The sequence below is a fragment of the Lemur catta genome, chromosome 20, assembly GCF_020740605.2.
Source record: "Lemur catta isolate mLemCat1 chromosome 20, mLemCat1.pri, whole genome shotgun sequence".
Taxonomy (NCBI): domain Eukaryota; kingdom Metazoa; phylum Chordata; class Mammalia; order Primates; family Lemuridae; genus Lemur; species Lemur catta.
Window position 1 is genome coordinate 13,465,321 of NC_059147.1, and position 20,931 is coordinate 13,486,251.

At 48.3% G+C, this 20,931-nt stretch overlaps 1 protein-coding gene across 1 annotated transcript in view; it reads right to left on the reverse strand.

Annotated features, from left to right (window-relative positions):
- The window catches only part of BCO1 (beta-carotene oxygenase 1), a 33,170-nt gene extending 18,143 nt beyond the window's left edge, over nt 1–15,027 (reverse strand). The window contains exons 1-5 of the mRNA XM_045533283.1: nt 14,745–15,027; nt 10,955–11,083; nt 6,189–6,318; nt 4,447–4,594; nt 2,663–2,810 (exon numbers count right to left, since the gene is read on the reverse strand). Coding sequence (XP_045389239.1) covers nt 2,663–2,810; nt 4,447–4,594; nt 6,189–6,318; nt 10,955–11,083; nt 14,745–14,808 — 619 coding nt within the window. The 5' untranslated portion in view covers nt 14,809–15,027. The remainder of the gene's footprint in view (nt 1–2,662; nt 2,811–4,446; nt 4,595–6,188; nt 6,319–10,954; nt 11,084–14,744) is intronic.
- Nucleotides 15,028–20,931: the final 5,904 nt, after the last annotated feature.

Here is a 20,931-nt window from a genome sequence, read left to right on the forward strand (position 1 = left end):
AGAGAAAAGCAAGCCTCGGGAATAGGGACTCGAGCAGGAGGCGGTGGTCCCCCAGAAGACACCACTGTCACCTACAAACCGACTTCGTTGCTGAGAGACACCTCTGAGCAAGAGCCAAGAAGTCGGCAGATGAAGAGGTGCAGGGGACCAGGCTGAGACCCTCCCACTCAGGCCCGGCCCCCTGGGGATCCGTGGTCTGCAACCTGAGGACCACCGACCCACAGAAGGTGGCCTCCAGGCCAGGGGTCCTGCACCGCAGCCTGGGACTAACCCCTGCCTCCACCTGATTTTGTAAATAAAGTTTTATTTGGAACAGGGCCACGTGCACTCCTTTGTGCATCGTCTCTGGCTGCTTTTGCTTTTGGGCTACACTTGGCAGAGCTGAGCCATTGTGACAGAGACCAGAGGGTCCCCAGAGCCTTCAATATTTACTATCTGGTCCTTTTACAGAAAAGGTCTGTTGACCCCTGCCCTGGAGCAGCGCTTCTCCAACTTTAATGTACATATGAATCCTCCTCCGGGGATCGTGATGAAATGTGGAGTTTGACCTGTGCTGGGCGGGGCTTGAGACTCTGCATGTATCTCAAGCTCCCAAAGGATGGGCGAGTTTCCCAGGCTTGAGCTCTGGTATTTTTCTGGGAACCATCATTTGATATGGATTTCATAGGGTTTCCATGGACTTCTCTCAGCAGTGCCCACCCTAAAACACCTGGGATTGGAAATAGGTACCTACTGCCATGAGGCTTTTACATATATTGTGACGATCAGGCTGGGCTGTAGGATGCCCATTTTACAGATGGGAAACTGAGGCTCGGTGGAAAGGGCTACCATTATGGGCAGAGTCCCAGGGTTAAGACTCTTTAGCCTTGGCTTCCTGCTCTGTCATTGAGGATTGTGACACTCAGAGAGTGACGGTAGAGCAGAGGACAAAGTAACGAAGGCGTCAGGTACTTCGCTCTACGCCCAAACACGCAAGGTGCTCAGTACACGTTCGGTTTTTGATTCCTCTGCAAGGATGAGTCACTCGCTGGCCAAAGGTCTCCCCACCCAGGCCTGGGGCTACCTTATAATGAGTTATCTGCAAACATCCCCACCTCTCTTGTGGCCACCTGGGCACGCTGTAAACAGCTGGCTGGTGGGAGGTATGGTGTGGGGTTGTGGGCTAATGTTTTTCTTCCCAAAACAAATGGAGCACAACGCAAACTGAAATGAAAAGCACCTTGGCCTGGGAGGCATGAGATGGGCCACACATCCCAGGGCAAGCACCAGCACGAGCAGGTGCTCAGAGGATGGTTCCTTCCATGAATTTGGTGGTTCCTGTAGGCTGTGTGACTGTGGCATGTCACCTGATCCCCAGGGCCTCACAGTCCTCCCCTGTAATACCAGGTGGCAAATCCAAATGCCTAGATGATCCCCAAGTCTGACATTCTAGGATTCTGAACTCAATCTCATTGGCTTTATCGGCTTAATGAAGGGGAGTTCTGTTATTAAGTAAACTCATTGTGCCTTCTGATCTCGGAGGCTCACACCTCTCCACACAGCCTGGTAATTTGCTCAGGGGGTTCTACAGGACTGGAGGGTAGGGAATCAGCAGGGACCACAGATGGAAACTAGTTTTCCTAAGCCAGAAGGTCAGGTTGAGCACCCTTATAGTTCTATACTGTCTCCTGAGTCCCATGCAGCTGCCCTCAGAGGCCTAGTCTCCTGGGTGTGGCTCCCAGGAGGGTCCTGGACAAATATAGGCAAGGAGCCTCGCCCTCCTCCCCCTCAGGAACATGCAATCACAGTCAGCCTGGGCTTTGCTCCAGGATCCCAGCCCTAAATGGAGAAGGTCCAGAAGGCCCAGAGAATAGGGTGGGGATCTGGAGTGGATTCCAGCGGGGCTGAGCTCCCTGAATAGCCCTGGAAGTCTGGCTTCAGGGGCTGGGGATGAGAGTAGGTGGCACAACCCTGCCATACAAAGGTTTGTCGGGAGACTAAAAAAAATGATTGATAGATGGATCGGTGGATGGATGGGTGGATGGGTGGGTAAGTGGATGAATGAGTAGATGAATTGATGGATACATGGATGGATGGGTAATAGGATGGATAGAAGGGTTGATGGATGGATGGATGGATAGAAGGATGGAAGGATGGATGAATAGATGGATAGATGGATGGGTGGATGGACAGAAGGATAGAGGGGTGGATGAGTGGATAGATAGATGAATGGAAAGATGGATGGATGGATGGGTGGGTGGATGGATAGAAGGGTGGATGAGTGGATGGGTAGATGAATGGTTGGATAGATGGACGGGTGGATGAGTGGATAGATAGATAGATAGATGGATGGATGGGTGGATGGATAGATGGGTGGGTGGATAGATGGCTGGATGGATGGATGGGTGGATGGATGGATGGGTAGATGGATGGATGGATGGGTGGGTACATGGAAGCCTAAAGAAAAGGAGGTTAGAATAGTAAAGGAATTCCCTTTCTTCCAAAAGGAATCCCAGCAACTTCTGTTTTCTCCTACAGGAGAAGACTTGAGTTCACAGTCATCTGAATAATCTATAGGGGAAAGTATCCCATTGAGTCTCATCTAATCAACAAAAATCGGAACTCTTCTGAAGGAGCCACCCTTGGCTGTTTGTGTTTTACTATATTCCCCAGAATGACCTACCTGGCACTGTGGCAGGGATCTTAAATATCACATATTTTGTCTTCCCCTTGTCCACAATGGATGTGCCCATGTTGAGAACATTTCCAGCCTCATCATAATGAGGATGTGACGTTGCCAGATTTACCGCCACATATTTACGATAATCCACCTGCAAAATAGGATGACCACCTCGTTTTTCAAACGAGAAAGGGTGAAATCCTGTGTAAACCTGACCGATTCTAGGTTCAGAGAGATGATGGATATTTTTGTATAGCTCCTGATCTAAAAATAAGATGAATTTGCCTTTATGGAAGATGTTTACTCTTGTGACCCAATACAACCTCATATAGGGCACCGGGGGGTGTGCTATAGCATCTAGGTTGCAGGGGACGTGGGGAGCCGGTGTTTCTGTGGCTGTTGTTCCCATCCCACCCTTGAGGGTGTCCTCAGCATGGAGACAGGAGACCTGACCACAGAGAGCTCCAAGCAATGACCGGGGCAGAAAGGTAGCCTTCACCTTGGCTGTTGCGCTGGGTCCTTCTGATTAAGTCATTTAAATTCTCCCCTTTTGCATTCCACAGAGGCATAAATCTCTGGGCCTCTTTAATAGGCTTATTCTGGGAAGGGGGAGGTTATAAAAACATTTGGTCAAAGCAAAACTTGACTCGCAAGCTGAATAATGATCCCCACTCTGAACAGGTCACAACTGCAGAACAATGGGGTGGCCGGAGACCAACCGTCCACCCTTCCTCCCCCAGAATAGCACGGCCAACAGTCAGCCAAGAGTCAGGTAACACGCCATTCTCTCCCAGCATTTCCTCTCTGCAGCCCTGTGGAGAGCCTGTATCGGTTGGACCCATGCCTCCTAGCTTAAAAGGAGCTGGACGTAATTTCACAGCTAAGAAAAGCCTCATCCCTTTAACAGATCGTTAAAATGTATCACAAAGACATGGGGGCTCTGAACAGCCAGCTGGAGAAAACTGAAAGTGGCTCTATTGATTTTCACCAAAATGTTGACTCGATTCTTCCCAGGAAAGGTATCTACGTGGGCATTTATTTTTGTGCTCTTGTTGACTGCCTAATGCCTCCCTCTTCAGGTCAGTGCAAGGTAGGGCTGCTGGGAGGTGTGGGCGGCCCAACATAGCTGTTCATTCCAACCCTCACTGGGCTCCCTTGGTGCCAAGAAATAGGGACGCGCTTATGGGTTGAATTGCATCTTCCAAAAAGATACGTTGAAGTCCTAATCCCCGGTACTTGTGAGTGTGACCTTACTTAGAAAATCTAGGGTCTTTGTGGATGTAATTAAGTTAAGATAAGGTCATGCCGCATTAGAGTGGGTCCTAATCCAATGACTTGTGTCTTTATAAAGGGTGGGAGATTTGGACGCCCAGACCACAGGGAGGACACTACATAAGGATGGAGGTGGAGACTGGAGTAATGTATCTACAAGCTGAGGGACATGGAGGATTGCTGGCAGCCACCAGAAGCTGGAAGAAGCAAAGGAGGACCTTCCCCTAGAGGCTTCAGAGAGAGCGTGGCCCGGCCAATGCCTTCATCTCACACTTCTGAGCCCCCAAACTGAGACAGAGGAACAGCAGCCCCGGGGAACAGAGATAGACACAAAGATGAACACGACACAGTCCCTGCCCTCTAGTCCTAGGTTGTGCTGGGGAAGCCCAGGACCGAATGGCCTTAGAGAAGGGGCTCCTCTGAGCCCCTTGCAGGCCACGCAGCCTCACCCAGGGGGTCCCCAAGTGTCCCTTTCTTGAGTCAGGAACCGATGCCAGCTGTATGTTCACTGATACCTTCTCCAGGGTTTCCAGTGTCTGCGGGTTGATTTTCCTGATGTAGTTGGTCTCTGTGGTGGCGTAGAAGTCCTCCCCGCACTTCATGATGTTGATCAGGCAGTTGTCTGTGAAGTCGGGGATGGTGTGGGACAAGTAGGAGAAGGCTCTGGGGAGAAGAGCAAACCAACAGAGTCGACGGCTGCGTCCACCCGGCTGGGAAGTCCTGCTCTGCTGCTGGCTCTAGTTTTCCTACCACTTAAAAATGCTTCACTTTAACTAAGAAAGAAAGGGTACCGGTCCGATGGGTCACTTGAGGAATTCTGAGAATGCAGATCTCAAGTTCCCTAAGGACACCCCCTGTCGGGTCAGCCAGGACGGGCCGCCAGCTGGTCCCTCCCGGGCTCTCAAAACTCCAAAGGTCTCCAGCGCCAGAGCCAGCAAGAGCTGGTGGGTTGTTCCGAAGCGTTTCTGGAAGCTCTGCAGAAACTATAGCACTCTGAACACCCACGATGGCATCCAAAGCTTAGAAAAGTAGCTAATACCCCCTCTGGCAGCAATGTGAGTCCACACAGGTTATCTCAAATTAGTTTTTAAGAAAAGGAAAACAAACTAATTATGAGTTAAGAACACATAGTTCATTCAATCAGAAGGGACATTCAAAGCAAGAAGAAAGAAAAACCAGAGAAGTTGACTGGTGGTCAAATTGGCAAACACCCGATCTGTGTATCAGGTAGCACGCCTCCTACTGACCGATAGTGGAATGGCAAGGAGGCGTCGCGTATTAGCACTTTACATTCATCCTCTCCCCTCCCCCTGTCCCCACGGGCTCCTCCGCTGCTCCTCCCTGCTTGCAAAAGTGAGCTCAGCGCTCTCTCTGTTTCAGCCCTCAGGGAATGGAGAGATGACGTCAGTTCTGGAAAAGCAGAAGTAATCTTCCACCTCTGGGCTGGTCTTCCACTAACCCTTTCAGAACTCTTCTTTGTCTAAAGAGCATCAGAAAGCAGACCGTGATGGCAGGCCCGGAATTTAAGTGGCAGATTCATTCAGACACATTCATAGGCATCATAACCCGGATGATTTTAAATGCATGCAGTAAAAAATCTCTCCCATCCCCCTTGTCCATTTTTGCCATGCTCCTCCTCCCTCAAGCACCCCGGAGAGTTTCTTTAGGCATGCACAAGCAAAAATAAATCTAGACTTCCTCCTGCTTTGTCACACAAAATATAGCATAGTATATGCTATTTCTACATCTTGGTTTTTCCCTCCCTTAATATATTTTGGAAACTTTGCCAAACAGCACATAGAGACATCCTCGTTCCTTTTTACTCCTACGTGGTATTTTCTTGTGGAGTTTGACTGTTATTTATTTAACCACCCCTCTGTTGATGAACACTGGGGTTGTTTTCATTTTCTTCCTATAACAAATGATGCAGCCATGAATAACCTTGCACATTTGTCATTTCAGACAGGAGGAAGTATATCCCTAGACTGAAGGGAACGTGCCTTTGTAATTCTGATAGACAGTTCCAAACAGCTTCTCCACCAGCTATACGGCAGAGTATCTAATAATTTGTCAAACGCTCTCTGCCTCTCGTGCCTTCCATCAGTGATCGAGAACTGCGTAGCACCTGTGGTCAAAGGACAGTCGTGGAGTTTTTATCCACCCTACAGAGAATCGTCAGAGGGGCAAAGGCTGTTGTCTGGACCATCAAGGACATCAGAAAGCATGAAATGTGGTCAGATTCAAAACGGGCAGTTACTTGGAAAATATGTTTTTGCAGGGGTCCGGATAGGCCATGGTTCCAAACTCCGACACCACGATCCTGTTTGCCTCGATGTTGGCGCTGTAGGTGTCACTTCTCAGGTATTTGCTCCTGTAATAGACCTCACCTGGAAGAGAAGCACAGAACAGTCTCAGGCTGGCGGCTCTGCAGGGCTTTAACATCCATTCCAGCTATTCCAGGGGTTTTACTGGGGAAGGCGGGGGTGTGGGGGGGTTAGGTCACCAGGATGGGCTCCTCTGGTATGCGTGCTTGATACCACTGGCACTGGGAATACGGTTTCATGCACACACGTCCTCGCCTGAGACTCACAACAACACGGCAAGGTTAGTACGCCTATTCTTAGCTCCATTTTCCATAGGAAGGAACTCAGGCTCAGAAACGTCCTTGTCCAATGTCCCGCAGCCGAGAGGTGCTGACCCAGGCCACGGGAAGCCCTCCACTATGTTTGCGTCCCTCCAGGGAAGGTGCCGAGTTGGGGGACTGGTCCAGAAAACTGCATACGTGGGTGGGGTTTCTCCAGGGCCTCGTTCAGCCGTGGGAGCCCTGCCTTCCAAAGCCTACGTTGACCATTATTTCAGCCCCTGCTGGAGTAACATTTGCTATCTACTGCTACCACGAGGTGACCTAATGACAGATTCTGCATACCAGTTGAGGCTCAGTACCCTGCTTAGTGTCTAATTCATCTAGACTCTGGAGAGAATCTAACTCATTGTATCAAAGCAGAGCCTTTTGACCAGTCCATTGAGACCAACCCGAAAAGATACCAGATGGTTCTAGACCTGTGTTAGTTTCCTGTTGCTACTGCCACAACCTGCCACACGTATGGTGGCTTTAAATAACACACACTTGTTTTCTTACAGTTTCGGAAGACATAGTCTGAAATGAATCTTACAGGGCTAAAATCAAGGTGTGGGCAGGGCTAATTCCTTCTGGAGGCTCCAGGGGAGAATCCATTCTTGCTTTTTCTAGTGTTTAGGAGCTGCCTGCATTCCCCGGCTAGTGGCTGCATCACTGTGACCCCTGCTTCCATTGTCACGTCTCCTTCTCTGAGGCTGAGCCTCCTCCACTCCCTCTGTGATGACACTGAGCTCACCCAGGTAATCCAGAATAATCTTCCCATCTCTGGACCCTTAATTTAATCATATCTGCAAAGTTTCTTTTGCTACGTAAAATAACACGGTCCCAGGTTCCTCCCAGGGTAGGGGTGGGGGGGGGGTGGTCATTCCCAGCTGGGAATGTCTCAGGAGAGGCTTCATGAAGAGGATGGTGCTTGAAATAGCCCTGGAAGGATGAGCAGAATTCGACTGCAATAGGTTAGGAGGCAGGAGTAGGAGAGAGGTGGGGCTTTCCGGTGCGCCCTCCCCAGGGAGCCTGGACGCAAAGGCCCGCAGGTGGGAAGATGCAGTCCACTTGCGGCCAGAGCTGAGTCAGGTTGGGCAGGAGCACTAGGTAGGGGGGTGGGAGCAGCAGGAGTGAAATGAGTTTGGGGAATGGGTTGGGATGAGGGAGACTCCTGGGTCTGCAGGCCTTTGAGCTTTATTTGGTGGGTACTTTGAAACCTCCGGGTGGGCTCAGGGAGGGGGGCAGTAGTGTGTTATTTAATTTTGCTATTAAGTAGCAAATGATATTATGTTGATTATTTACCGCCCTACAGAACACATTCCCAGCAATGGTATACAGTGTCGAGATGCAGTAGACAGAGTAGTCAAGGCTTTGGCTCTAGGGCTCACCCCATCCAAGCTGAGTGACCTTGCGCAGGTTCTCTTAATCTCATTGAGCCACAGTTTCCTTGACCGAAAGTTGGGGATCACATAATCCTCCCCAGCTTGGGTGGGCAGTTTTAAACACGATGAGCTGAAATAAAGCATTTGGCCCAGTGGCTCACAGCGTGCACTTGATTGATGAAAGCTGCTGAAACTCTGAATCGTCCGACAAAGTCCTGGTGGCAGGAAGACTGACCTGGGGGTCAGTGAGGCCACACACACACTGATTCTCAGCCACCTGCTGTGCAGAAGCGGAGTCCCACATTAGGGCCGCCCTGGCCTTCCCTTGAGCCCTCTGTCTGAGATTGGTCACCCACAGGCACTGGCTAAGGTGCTCTGGGCCCCACAGGCGCCTGGCCTGAAATGCTGACTTCTGTTCATTTGAAATGTAAACACCCAGCCCAGCCCACGCATTTCCTAGAAACACAGAGCGCCCGGAGCCCATAGGAAACTGTGTGTCTGGAATTGCTCAAGGCTGACACTGGACTTTGAGGCTGAGATTAAACAAGGGGGCCGCTGTGCATTCCCTACTACCCTGCTTTCGGGAGAGCCCAATTAGCCACATTCCTTGGAGGGGACGAAAGTAAACAGATGTGCTCCTGCCTGGGGCCTTCTAGAACTGGGTCAAGTGTGATTTTTTGGGGGGGGAAGGGAGATATTTTATATATATATAAAGTATATATATATTTTTTAATGATCAAATCCTGGTGGAATAACAGTTTTGCCACTTATAAGAAAATGATCGAATATCCTTACTGAAGGAGACTTGGAATCACTCATCTCCGTGCCTGCTTTACAAAAATGTGGTATTTTGAAGTAATTTTAGACTTAAACAGAAAGGCGAGTTCTTATAACCCATCACCCAGCTTCCTCCTCTCCAATCTGCTCTTTTATTAAAATCATTGTTTTTTTTCTTTAAAGCATGGACTTATATTGGCCTCTGCTGAAGGCTGGAAGCCATTTTTCTGTCTTTTCTCTTTTCTAACCTGTGTATCTAGAGAATTGTTTAAGGATCGAAGAGTTCATGCTGGGAAGTGAGTTTCATTGAGCGCACATAATTCCAGTGCCGTAGAAACATAAGGGGGAAATCAACTGAGGGTCATATTCAAGGAAAACACTTACTCAGAGAGGTTATTTATTTTGTTTTAACCCTGGACAACACAAGTTCAAATGCCAGCCCCACCTCAATGACTTTGGATCAGTCTTCAACCTCCCTAAACATTCAGTTTCCACCTTTGCAAAGAGGGGGCCAGACTACCCCACACGCAGTGTCCACGTGGGCCCCAGAAAGAGACCACAGAGGAGCCACTGGGGCTTTTGCCTTCAGTGCGCCTCATCCAGAACAGCATTTACTTCCCTGGGAATCACTGGGGACTTCCGTTTAGAAGAGGAGGGAATCGTCAAGGCTTAGCGTTGTCAGCAAATATAGAACCACCCACACTGTGGTTGAATCACAGCAAAATCTGTTAAGTTTTTGCCAACTCAGAGCTCATGACTTTCATCCTCGGTGTCTCTATTCATGAAATGTCAGGGCAAGTCACAGGTGTAGAGTATGCACTCAAAATAAAATTGTGGACTGGCTTCAAAGAAATAATAGTTGTGTGAAAATAACAGCGAACACCTCTTGAGCATGTACTATGCACCAGCCACTATAGAGAGCTCATCACACATATTAATTCATTTAAATTCCACAGCAACTCTACAAGATATGCTACTGATATCTACATTTCACAGATGGGGAAACTGAGACACAGAGATGGTCAGTAACTTGGCCAATGTCACACGATTTAGGTGCATGTTGGCCAGGGAGGTGGAGCTGGGATTTGAAGCCAGAGACAGGGATGGTGGTTTTTAATCTGTTGAGTATCTACCAGGTGTCAGGCCCTTGCAAGAATGCCCAGTGCGCCTAATGATCCCAACAGCTCTCCAGGGGAGGAGGATCAAGCTTATTTGACTAAAGAGGAAACTGAAGCTGAGGGACTTAAAGTGCCCACAGTTCACTCATCTTGGAACACAGGAGTTAAAGAAAAATGTTGTGAAGCCTGGAGTACTTGGACACAAATCTATCCACTGTGTGACCCTGAGTCTTCTGAAGCCTTAAGTGACCCTGGACCTCTTTAAGAATCAGCTATTTCTTTTGTGACATAAACCACCTCCATGGCCAGAAACAAAGAATTTACACTCTACCTTTTGAGCCAGACACCGGAACTCAGAATTTCACCTTATTTGTGGTACTTTATCCTTTCTGCCCTATATCCAGGGAGACCCACTCAACTTACTGCGTGAGTGGCACGGCTCTCCCGGTTCAGCTTTGTTCTTTTCCACTCTATGCTCTTCCAACTTTGACTTTACACGTGTCTGATTCCAAAGCCTGTAGTCTTCCACCTGCTCTTGCCCACCTTGTTAGGAATGCATATTATTTTGCAAGATGAACTCTTTGAAAAAGAACCTTGGCCACCTTTCCAGAGAGCTTTGTGCTTGTGGTAGGATGAATAAGTCACCTCCCCCAAAGATATCCATATTCTAATCCTGAGAACCTGCTATGTTACCTGACATAGCGAAAGGGCCTCTGTAGATGTGACTAAGGATTTTGAGAAGAGGAGATTATTCTGGATTATCTGAGTGGACCCAGCGTAACCACCAGGGTCCTTGTAAGAGGGCAGCAGGAGGGTCAGAGTCAGAGAAGGAGCTACAAGGATGGAGAGAGAGAGAGAGGTTGCAAGAGGCTATGTTGCTGCTGCTTTGAAGATGGAGATGCAGCCACAAGCCAAGGAATGTAGGCACCTTCCAGAAAATAGAAGAGGCAAGGAAACAGATTCTGCCCTAGAGCCTCCAGAAGGAATGCAGCCCTGCCAGCACCTTCATTGTAGTTGAGCAAGACCCAATTTAGACTTCTGACCTCCAGAACCGTACGAGAATAGATTCGCGCGGTTTTCGGCCTGTAAGTTTGGGATCTGCAAACTCGTGCAGCGCACTCACCGTCTCTGATGGTGAAGCTGTGGAGCAGGGCCAGGCCGTCGAACCAGTGGTTGTACCTCGTTTCCCCGACCGTGTGCATCCCGGGCCCGTTGCGAAGCAGCATTCCCTGCAGCCATGTCGGAATCTTGCCTGTAAAAACAGAGAATGTTTAGTTTCCAGTTTCTACCTCCAAACCGAAACGCTGGAAGAAATGGTCGTGGGAAGGAAGGAGGCCCTCTAGCCCCAGGGCCACGCACTGCACCTGTTTGTTTGTTCCGCAGCTGTTTCCGGAAAGTGTGTAATATACCTGGTGGTTTGTTAGCGCTGAGGATCACCAGAATGAACAGACGTCATTCCCTGTCCTCCAGTTGCCCACCGACCGCTGAGGAAACAGACGATAGACACCCTAAATACACTGTGACAAAGGCAATGCCACAGACCCCGCAAGGGTGCTGCGTGAAACAGAACCTCACCGCAGGGTGGGCTGGGAGCAGCGGGGTGTGGACGGCTTCCTGGAGGAAGTGACCTGGCCGAGTCTTATTATTATTATTTTTTTTAAAGACAGAGTCTCGCTCTGTTGCCCAAGCTAGAGTGCTGTGACATCAGCCTAGCTCACAGCAACCTCAAACTCCTGGGCTCAAGCAATCCTCCTGCCTCAGTCTCCCGAGTAGCTGGGACTACAGGCATGTGCCACCACGCCCGGCTAATTTTTTCTATTTTTAGTAGAGACGGAGGTCTTGCTCTTGCTCAGGCTGGTCTCAAACTCCTGAGCTCAAATGATCCTCCCACCTCGGCCTCCCAGACTGTTAGAATCACAGGCATGAGCCACCACGCCCGGCCTAAATGCCCCTTTGATTGGTTTCCTTCTGTGTCTCTTTTCCCTGATTTCCCTACAGTGTTTTTTCTTGGCAATCACATCCCAGATAAACTACTGACACCTGAATTCTCACCTCTAGGGGAACCCAGACCAAGAGATGGAGACCAGGAGATGTGTAAGCTGTTTAGTAATTGGGACCACGCTTAAAATAAATAAATAAATACATAAAATAAAAATAAACGAAAAAGACTAGACCATAATTTTCAAGCCAGGAAACTGTGAGCAACAAGGCTGGAGAAATAACAGGGGCCGAGTCACGAAGGCCGACAAGACCACACTGCAGGTCCTGATGGGACCCTGAGAACGGGACACCTTTGATGGTTATAACAGGGAATGACAGGATCAGATGGTTTTTTGGTAATTTTTTTATGGAGATAAAATTCATATGACATAAAGCTCATCATTGTAAAGTGTATTCAGGAGTTTTTGGTAGTTTTAGTGCAGTCTAATTCCAGAATATTCCATCACCCCAAAAAGAAATCCCTGTATCCATTAGTGGTCACTCTTCGTTCTCCCCTTCCCCCAGCCATGAATCTACTTGCTGTTCTCTGTGCATTTGCGTGATGTTCTGGGCATTTGATATAAATGCAGTATGATCGGAGTCCGGTTTCAAAGGTTGTCCCTGACTGTGGTGTGGCCTGTGGACTTGGGGAGGCAGGAAGAACAGGGGGAGGACCAGGGTTGCCCACGGGGACAGAGAGAGATGGATGAACAGACAGACACGGGGGACTCAGAACCGATAGGGCTCTACGTGCCTAAACACGGGGAGGCACTCAGGAATGACAGCCTAGTCTCCCGCCCGGGGCACCTGAGTGAGTGGCGCACACAGCCCAGAGAGCCAGGACACAGGAGAAGGGGCAGGCTCGAGGCAGAGCAGGGAGGATGAACCCGTGTATTATTAAAGCCCTCGATAGAATACAGACACTTACTGATCACGTCTAGGCCAGGCACTGTGTTCTAGGTGGATTGAATCATTTAGTTCTTGCAGCAACCCTTCGTGGGAGGTACCATGCTAACTTTATTGGACATAAGAGGAAACTGAGGCAGGAAATGCTTCAGTAACTTGCCAAAGGGGTCTCAGAATCAATGCACAGCTGGATATGAGGCCAGAACATTGGCGTGGGCTCCCTGCGCCGAGACGTCAACCCAGGTGCAGGCTTCTGCCAATGGACGTGACCGACAGATCAGGCTCAATCCAGCCCTGGACAGAGGCCAGCAGACCTATCCTTAGCCGGCCACCTGGCCTTGGGCAAGTCACTGCCGTCTCTCACCTCAGTTTCACACGTCAAGGAGGGAGGCTTGACCTAGAGGGGTGCTTCTCACACCTGGGGTCACCGAAGGCTCATGTAGACCCACGTGCCTGGCACCACCCCTGGGGGTCTGGGTAGGGCCCAAGAATGGGTGTTTCTACCAAGTGCCCAGATGCTGCAGGGCTCAGCACCCCCCTTTGAGAACGGCTGCTCTACAGGATCTTTGGGGCTCTTTTAGCCTCTCAGGTTCTAGGATTCTTGTGTGCTAACATTTCCAGAGATTTCCATGCAGTCACTAAACACGAAGCATAAAGAGAAGTATCACGACATGTCGAAAGGTTCATGGCGTTCCAGACCACAAAAGGGTAGGCCTTGTAGGCACCCTTTTATAAAAACAAAAAATTTACAGATGAACCACCAGGTGGAAAAAATTAAAAATAAATAAAAAATTAATAGGAAGTATACATTTGCTTTTTTAAAAAATATTCATATATATATAGTAAATCTATCTGTTGATCTACCTATTTTTCAAAAACTTAAAGGAAATAGACCCAAATATTAAGAGTGCTTAAGAGATGGAAATAGAGCTGATTTTTTTTTCAAAGTAAGCATGAAATGAGGTTTATTGAGGATAGAAAGATAGGATTGTAGAGCCAGAGTAAGATATAGATTTACAGAGTAAGATGCGTTCGCCACAGAATGGCGAATGGGCCTCTTGCAACAAAAAGGCCTAGAGCTGATTTTAATTTCCTCCATGTTCTCATTTGCACTTCCAAACTTTCTATGTAATTTAATATACACACACCTGTACATTTAGATTGCACATCACCTTTGTAACCAGGAGAAATAGACACGAAAGCTATTCTTTGCTTTCGAAGACTCCCAAGGCAATTCCTCAGCTGAAAAGCTCCAACCTGACCTTTCTCACGAAGAGCACTCACAGTCATCCTCCCCTCATGGAAAATACCCGGCCCATCCAGCAGAAGGTGCAAATGCCCATGGGCCTGAGCTGACCCACCAGCCATCCTCAGAGCTGAGCGAGAACCATCCAACCCTGGGGGCCTGCGAGTTCAGAACCGGGGACTGCCCTTTAGCGTCTAAGCAAGATGATACCAGCAAAGCAACAGCCCAAAAGAGGAGGAGAAAGCAAGAGAAATGACAGATGAAGAAAGCCAGACACAGGGCCCTTAAAGGATCGTTCCTACAGAAGGTCCCACTCTGGGTCTGTCTGACGTGAGCACCACCTGCTGCAATCCCACCTGCGGGGACTTGAGAGAAAATCCCAGGTGACTCTGCCACACCCTGCGAGTGTGCACGTGCACAAGTGGGCGCTCACGCACGCTTCTCTTCCTATTTTGAAATCAATTTAGAAACCACACCTTTGCACAAATATATCACGCGTTCTGCAGACTAAGCCCATCGTTGTGCCCTCGGGAGCCTTGCCGACACTTTCCTCCTGCCAACAGTAAGAGGATGACTCTCCCCCCTCAGAATCTGAGTTATAATCTCTAAATGCACATCTAGACTTTCACAGAGTGTGTGTCTGGATTGTGGGTCATTTCTTTCCTGTATGCCGTTTTCCAGACTTTCCAAAAATAATTTACAAGAAGTAGTCTATAATCAGGAAAAAAAAACGTCCCTCCAAGTGTCCAGGAAGAGTCAAACGTTTATACAAAATGCTCACCTGTCACTTTGGCCCGCACGGGTTCCACTTGTTCTTTCTTATTCCTGCCAAATATTAGATCCATGGCACGGGGCGCCGGGGAGACGGGCACTGACAGCAGACGATCGCGCAGGGGTCTCCTTCCTGCTCTCCTGCCCCTTCCCTCCGTCACATCTCTGTCCTGCCGGATGTCACTTGCTTCACCCTTTTGCTTTTTGCCTTTTGGCCGGTGCTGATTTTTCCCTCTCCGGGTGCCTGGTGTCTCCCACTCGGGGAAGCCGTGCTGCTGGTGTTATTTATAAGACGTTTGGTCAAAGGTCAGCTCCCAAGCCATGTGTCATAACTAATCGTTAATCCTCTTGTCTCTCCTCTCCCTCCCCTCTCCCTCTCCCGTTTCACTTTTGGCTTAACCCAGAAAAGCTTGTTTCTGCCTGGGTTCTACACGGGTGGAAAGAATCCAGTATATTCTTTTTAGTTATGTTGTCTGAAAGAATCCAACCCAAGGGCTGGAGACGGTTGTGATCAATCAGGACAAGAAGAGAGGGGTCGGGACCATCACAGATGCCAGGAATTAGGCCCCCCACCCGCCCGCGCCCCGACCTGTGCCGCAGGGAACTTCTTAGAGATGGGAAGGGTGTTATGTTTTTTGTTTTGTATGTAATAAAGGCTTCCGATCCTGTCCCCTAAAAATTGTATGTAAAGAGTAACTTAATTTCCTGTTTTCTTTTTGGAAGAAGGAGATATAAAAATGTTTCATGTAGCCATTTAAAAAATAAAGACAGGGAACCAAAGATTTTTCTCAGTAACTATGAAGAATAGTAAAAAACAAACTCAGTTCAACTTACTGGGCTATCAAGAGGGGAAACAATGCCTGTATTTGACTTTAGAGTGTCCCTATATTTATGTATCTTGAGGCAATGTTAGTGCTTAAAATTCGTCTTCAAGTCGCTATGAACACTAGGTGGAGAGTCAATGAACTCATCTGAACTCATTTTGCTTGAAGAAAGAACCAGCCATTCCCTCGATGGGGAGAGTGAGAAACGGCTGCGGTACTGGCCTTTTTTTTTTTTTTTTTGAGACAGAGTCTCACTCTGTTGCCGGGGCTAGAGTGAGTGCCGTGGCGTCAGCCTAGCTCACAGCAACCTCAAACTCCTGGGCTTAAGCGATCCTCCTGCCTCAGCCTCCTGAGTAGCTGGGACTACAGGCATGCGCCACCATGCCCAGCTAATTTTTTCTATATATTTTTAGTTGTCCAGATAATTTCCTTCTATTTTTTAGTATAGATGGGGTCTCACTCTTGCTCAGGCTGGTCTCAAACTCCTGACCTCGAGCAATCCTCCCGCCTCGGCCTCCCAGAGTGCTGGGATTACAGGCGTGAGCCACCGTGCCTGGCCGGTACTGCCTTTATGCAACCTGGCTGAGAACAAGAACTGTCAGGTCCGGGCTGAGACCACGATTCCAGACCTCAGAGCTGCTCCTTCCGGAGAGCAGTGTGCTCTGGCTGTGTTTCCGCCCCTGGTAGCCTCTGGATCACCTGGTTGAGAATTTTAGAGGTGTCAGTTCTGGGCCCCACTCCACACCCACTGACTCGGAATCTCTGCAGATGGGGTCCAGCCATCAGTCTGTGGAAAAACATCTCCAGATGCTTCTGCTGTGTGCAGAAGAAGTTGAGAAGCCCTGGTCTGGAGGAAAGATGCCACAGGTTTGGGTTGATAGTAGATTCAAATTCCAGCTTGTCCTTCTGTGTGTCTGGGCCGTGTTGCCCTCTTTGAGCCTCCTTTTCCTTAACTGTGAAAGGAGGTATAACGATACCAGAATTTCAAGGCTATTGTACGTTAAGGGTCTAGCAAAAGCATCTGGCCCCCAGCAGTTCCCCGTCAATGTCAGCCCCCCCACCCCCGTTTCCTCCCATTCCCTTAGAAGACACTTCGCTTTGGCCGACATCTCCAGAAAGTCTGCTAATCCTGTGCCAGTTCACCCTGCTGTCTGGTCTAAACACTTGTATCCATGTCAGAGTTCTTCATTCCCAGCTTGTGAAAGCTCCGTTCTTGGAAGGATTAAATGAGAATGTCTGGCCTACGCCAAGAGCTCGGGGAAAAAAATGACAACACCAGGCGTGGAAAAAAGAGCTCAGGGCTTAGAGGTCAGAAGACCTGGGTTTGGGTCTCAGCCCTGAGATTTAGCAACGCTGTGACTGTTGTCATGTGACTTCTCTGAACCTCACTTCACTCGGCAACATGGGGACGGCGATGTCTCTGTCACAGGGCTTGTTGGAAGGGTTACAATAAAATCACATGAGTGAAAACAGGACTGGGATCCCCTTTCTTGTCCATCTTTGTCTGTTCAGACAAGCGAAAGCCCCATCCGTGGAGCGCTTCGCCTGGACCAGCTCGCTCTGGCCTTGCACGATGCTATGAGACGTGTATTCCTAGCACGCTCTGGAGATTAGAGAACTCAGGGAAGATAACGAGCCTGCCCTCGGGCTCACGGCAACTGTGACATGGAGTCAGGAAGCAGAGTCGGCAGCCTGACTTCACAGCACGTACTCTGACAATCTGCACTGCTCCATGCGTGATGGGCATTTACTGGATTTGATTGAATGAAATAATGAATGAATGTGTCGATGGGTGAATGGGCCCCCAGAGGGCCAGTCTGGGCTTGGTGTCATTGCCTTATCGTGTAACACCGAGGATAGGCTCTTTCATCCAGGTCCCAGCTGCACCCCAGGGACAGTTACATAGTGAGAAAAAGGTTTTTTGATAATGGTGGTAATAAATTGAATATAACAATAGATATCTCTAATGTTAGGGTGGAAAACTCACTAGGTGCTCCTGATGCAGGGGAGAAAGATTTCTCATGCAGTGATTAGGATATACAGAAGTAAAAGTTTATTCATTTTCTCAAGAAAGACAGCGATAGAGAAAGAAAGAGTCAAGGAGGCAGTGGCTATGCACACAGTAGAAGGAGTGAAAAGGGCAGCTGAGAAAAAGCTGCCCGGTGCTTTTAAAGGGTAAAAATGGCTTTTTTTCCTTCTGCTTCAGCAGACTGAACACAGAAGTGGCAGCGAAGTTGCCAAAGGTGTTCTTTAATTTCTCTTTTCCCTGTGGGGCCGGGTTATCTGAGTCTTTGAAATTTGTTTCTGGCAGGAACTGAGGCAGAGAGCTAGAGCAGGGAGTTTGTACCCTTACTGTCCACTCAGGGCTCCTCAAGGCTGAGAAAGAACTTGTTAGACCACAGGTGTTTTAATTAAACAAAGGGTAGCTATATTGTGAGTTTTTCCTTCAAAGGGGAAGTTATATGCTGTGAGTTTATTTCCCTTACTTTCTGTTTGATTGTTTATTTTTCTCTGTTAGATAGGTTATTAGTAGGACCACCTTTCGTGCATAAGCTTGCTATTGTAGCTATTTGCTGTAAGTATTTTGTTATAACTGCCATAACAAGATGCTCCAGACTGGGTGGCTTAAACAACAGAAATCTATTTTCTCAGTTCTGGGGCCTAGAGGTCCAAGATGAAGGTGTCAGGTTTGGAAGATCAAAGTGGCAGGTGTGGTTTCTTCCGAGGACTCTCACCTCGGCTTGCTGCACATGGTCTTTCCCTGTGTGCACACATCCCTGGTATCTCTTTTCATGTCCAAATTTCCTTTTCCTACAAGGACACTAGTTATATTGGATCAGGGTCTACACTAATGGCCTCATTTTAATTTAATCACCCTTTTAAAGGCCCTACTCCAAATACAGTCACATTCTGTAGCAGGTTAGGGCTTCAGTGTACTAATTCTGGTGGGGGGACATAATTTAGCCCATAACAATATCACTAAGGCACAATGAATTAAGGGAAGGCACTTTGGCTGCAAGTAATGGAACATCTGCTGAAACCCCAAAGATATGCATTTATCTCAGACATCAAGCCACCTGGAGGTCAGGTGTTGGGTGACTCAGAAGCTCATCTGGGTCATTCTCTGGCCGGGGCTCCTTCACTCCCATCCCCAGAGGGTTGGCTTCTCATCTGTGGTCTGTTTAGTTCTGGTTATAAACGATTTTTCTCATTTTATGCTGGAGGGAAATCTTTCCCAGAATTCCAGGAGCAGATGTTCTCTTATGTCTCATTGGCTGAACTGTGTCATATGACCACATCTTGACCAATCAATCCCTGGCAAAGAGGAACAGGAGAGTCTTAACTTCCTTAAACTAATTTTGAGTCTTCCCTGGGGTGGCACGTTGCCACCTGGTTCTTGTCAGGAGTCCATTAGTTAGAAAAAAGGAGGAGATGGCTTGGGATAGGCAACTGACAGTGTCTGCTACAGGCAGTGCAACATTCATTCTCACATTCACACAACACATATTTACTGAGCACCTACTATATACAGGACACAGTAATGAACAAAACAATTCTGTGCCTTCTTGGAACTGACACCTACTACACCCCAAGTTCTGAGGGTATATAAGTGATTAATGAGACCCAGGCTCTATCTTTTAAAAAAATTATTTCATTTTATTTTTTATTTTTATTATTATGATTTTTTTGAGACAGAGTCTCACTCTGTTGCCTGGGCTAGAGTGCTGTGGCATCAGTCCAGCTCACAGCAACCTCAAACTCCTGGGCTTAAGCAATTCTCCTGCCTCAGCCTCCTGAGTAGCTGGGACTACAGGCGCACATCACCATGCCTGGCTAATTTTTTCTATTTTAGTAGAGACGGGGTCTCGCTCTTAATCAGCCTCGTCTCGAACTCCTGAGCTCAAGTGATCCTCCTGCCTTGGCCTCCCAGAGTGCTAGGATTACAGGTGTGAGTCACAGCACCCAGCCAAAAATTTTTATTTTAGAGACAGGGTCTCATTCTGCCGCCCAAGCTGGAGTACGATGGTGCAATCATAGCTCACTGCATCCTACTCCTGGCGGCAAGCAATTCTCCTTTCTCAGCCTCTCCAGTAGCATGTGCCACCATGCCAGCCTAATTTTTTAAAAAGTTTTTTTGTAGAAATGGGAGTCTCAGTATGTTGCCAGGCTGGTCTTGAACTTCTGGCCTCAAACAATCCTTCTACCTTGACCTTCGAAAGTGCCAGGATTACAGGTGTGAGCCAGCACACCTGGCCCTAGTCGCTGTCTTCTTGGACTCTCATGATGTTCTTTATGTTTAGGAGCCAAGGCTGGATATCCATTTCCCAAATGGCTAGGGGTCCTGCAGTGGTTTGAGCGACTGCTTTCATGTTGAACGCCCATCCTCCCTCCTTGTAAACAGAGATACCACGAAGCAGAATCTCTCTTCCCCCAAGAAGCTCTGACACTGCTCCGGACCCACGGAAGGCTGACCACTGCCTTCTATGTCTGCACTAACGTGGAGAGAGTGGGACGTGGGATTTGTTCGCTCTTCTCCAGCCTCTGATCAATGCTACTCACTGGATGCTGTCATGTGCCAAGTCCTGTGCCAGCTGTTCTCGTGGCAGTCTTTCATTCCATCCCTCCACATCCCTGCAAGAAAGTCATTAGCAATCTTATTTTTATAGCCTTAGAGATGTGGAGTAACTTGGTTAAACTAAATAGCTAATCAGTGCACGATCTTCCCCACTCTACAGTAATGCTTCCCACCTTTCAGAGCTGCTGGGTGGGGGAAGAGGAGTAGATGTGAGAGCAAAAGTGAGTTCCACAGACAACTTCCATTAATGTATTAGCTGCCTTAAAATGGGGCTGAAAACTGGCCAGTGCGTAAGAGAACAGGGCAATGGCAATGCAGAGGGAAATAGCACGGCTTATTTAAGAGTTTTGGTCATTTATTGCTGTGTGACAAACCACTCAAAAACTTAGTGGCTTAAAATGACAACCGTTTTTATTACCTCTCACGGGTCTGTGGTTTGGTTGGGCTCAGCTGGGCAGTTCTTCTGCTTTCATTGCTGGGGTTCTTTGTACGGTTGCAAGTTAGCTGGCGTTGGCTGGGGTGCTAGGGGAGCTGGGCCGAGGCCTCTCGCCCTCTCCTCTCCAGGATCTGTCCTTGACCCTTTCAAAGTAAATTTTAACTCCATGTAAACTCTTCTTTCCCTGAGGCCACTTGTCCCACACGGTGGGTGGATAGAGCCTACAAAACAGTCATGAGGTTAAGAAGTTAAAGCTGAATTAAAAAACAAAAGTTTCTGTGCTATAAAAAATCAAAAGCCTTATTATGCAATTCTATTATATCTCTTCTTACAAAGTTATTACCTAAAATGGGTTAATGTT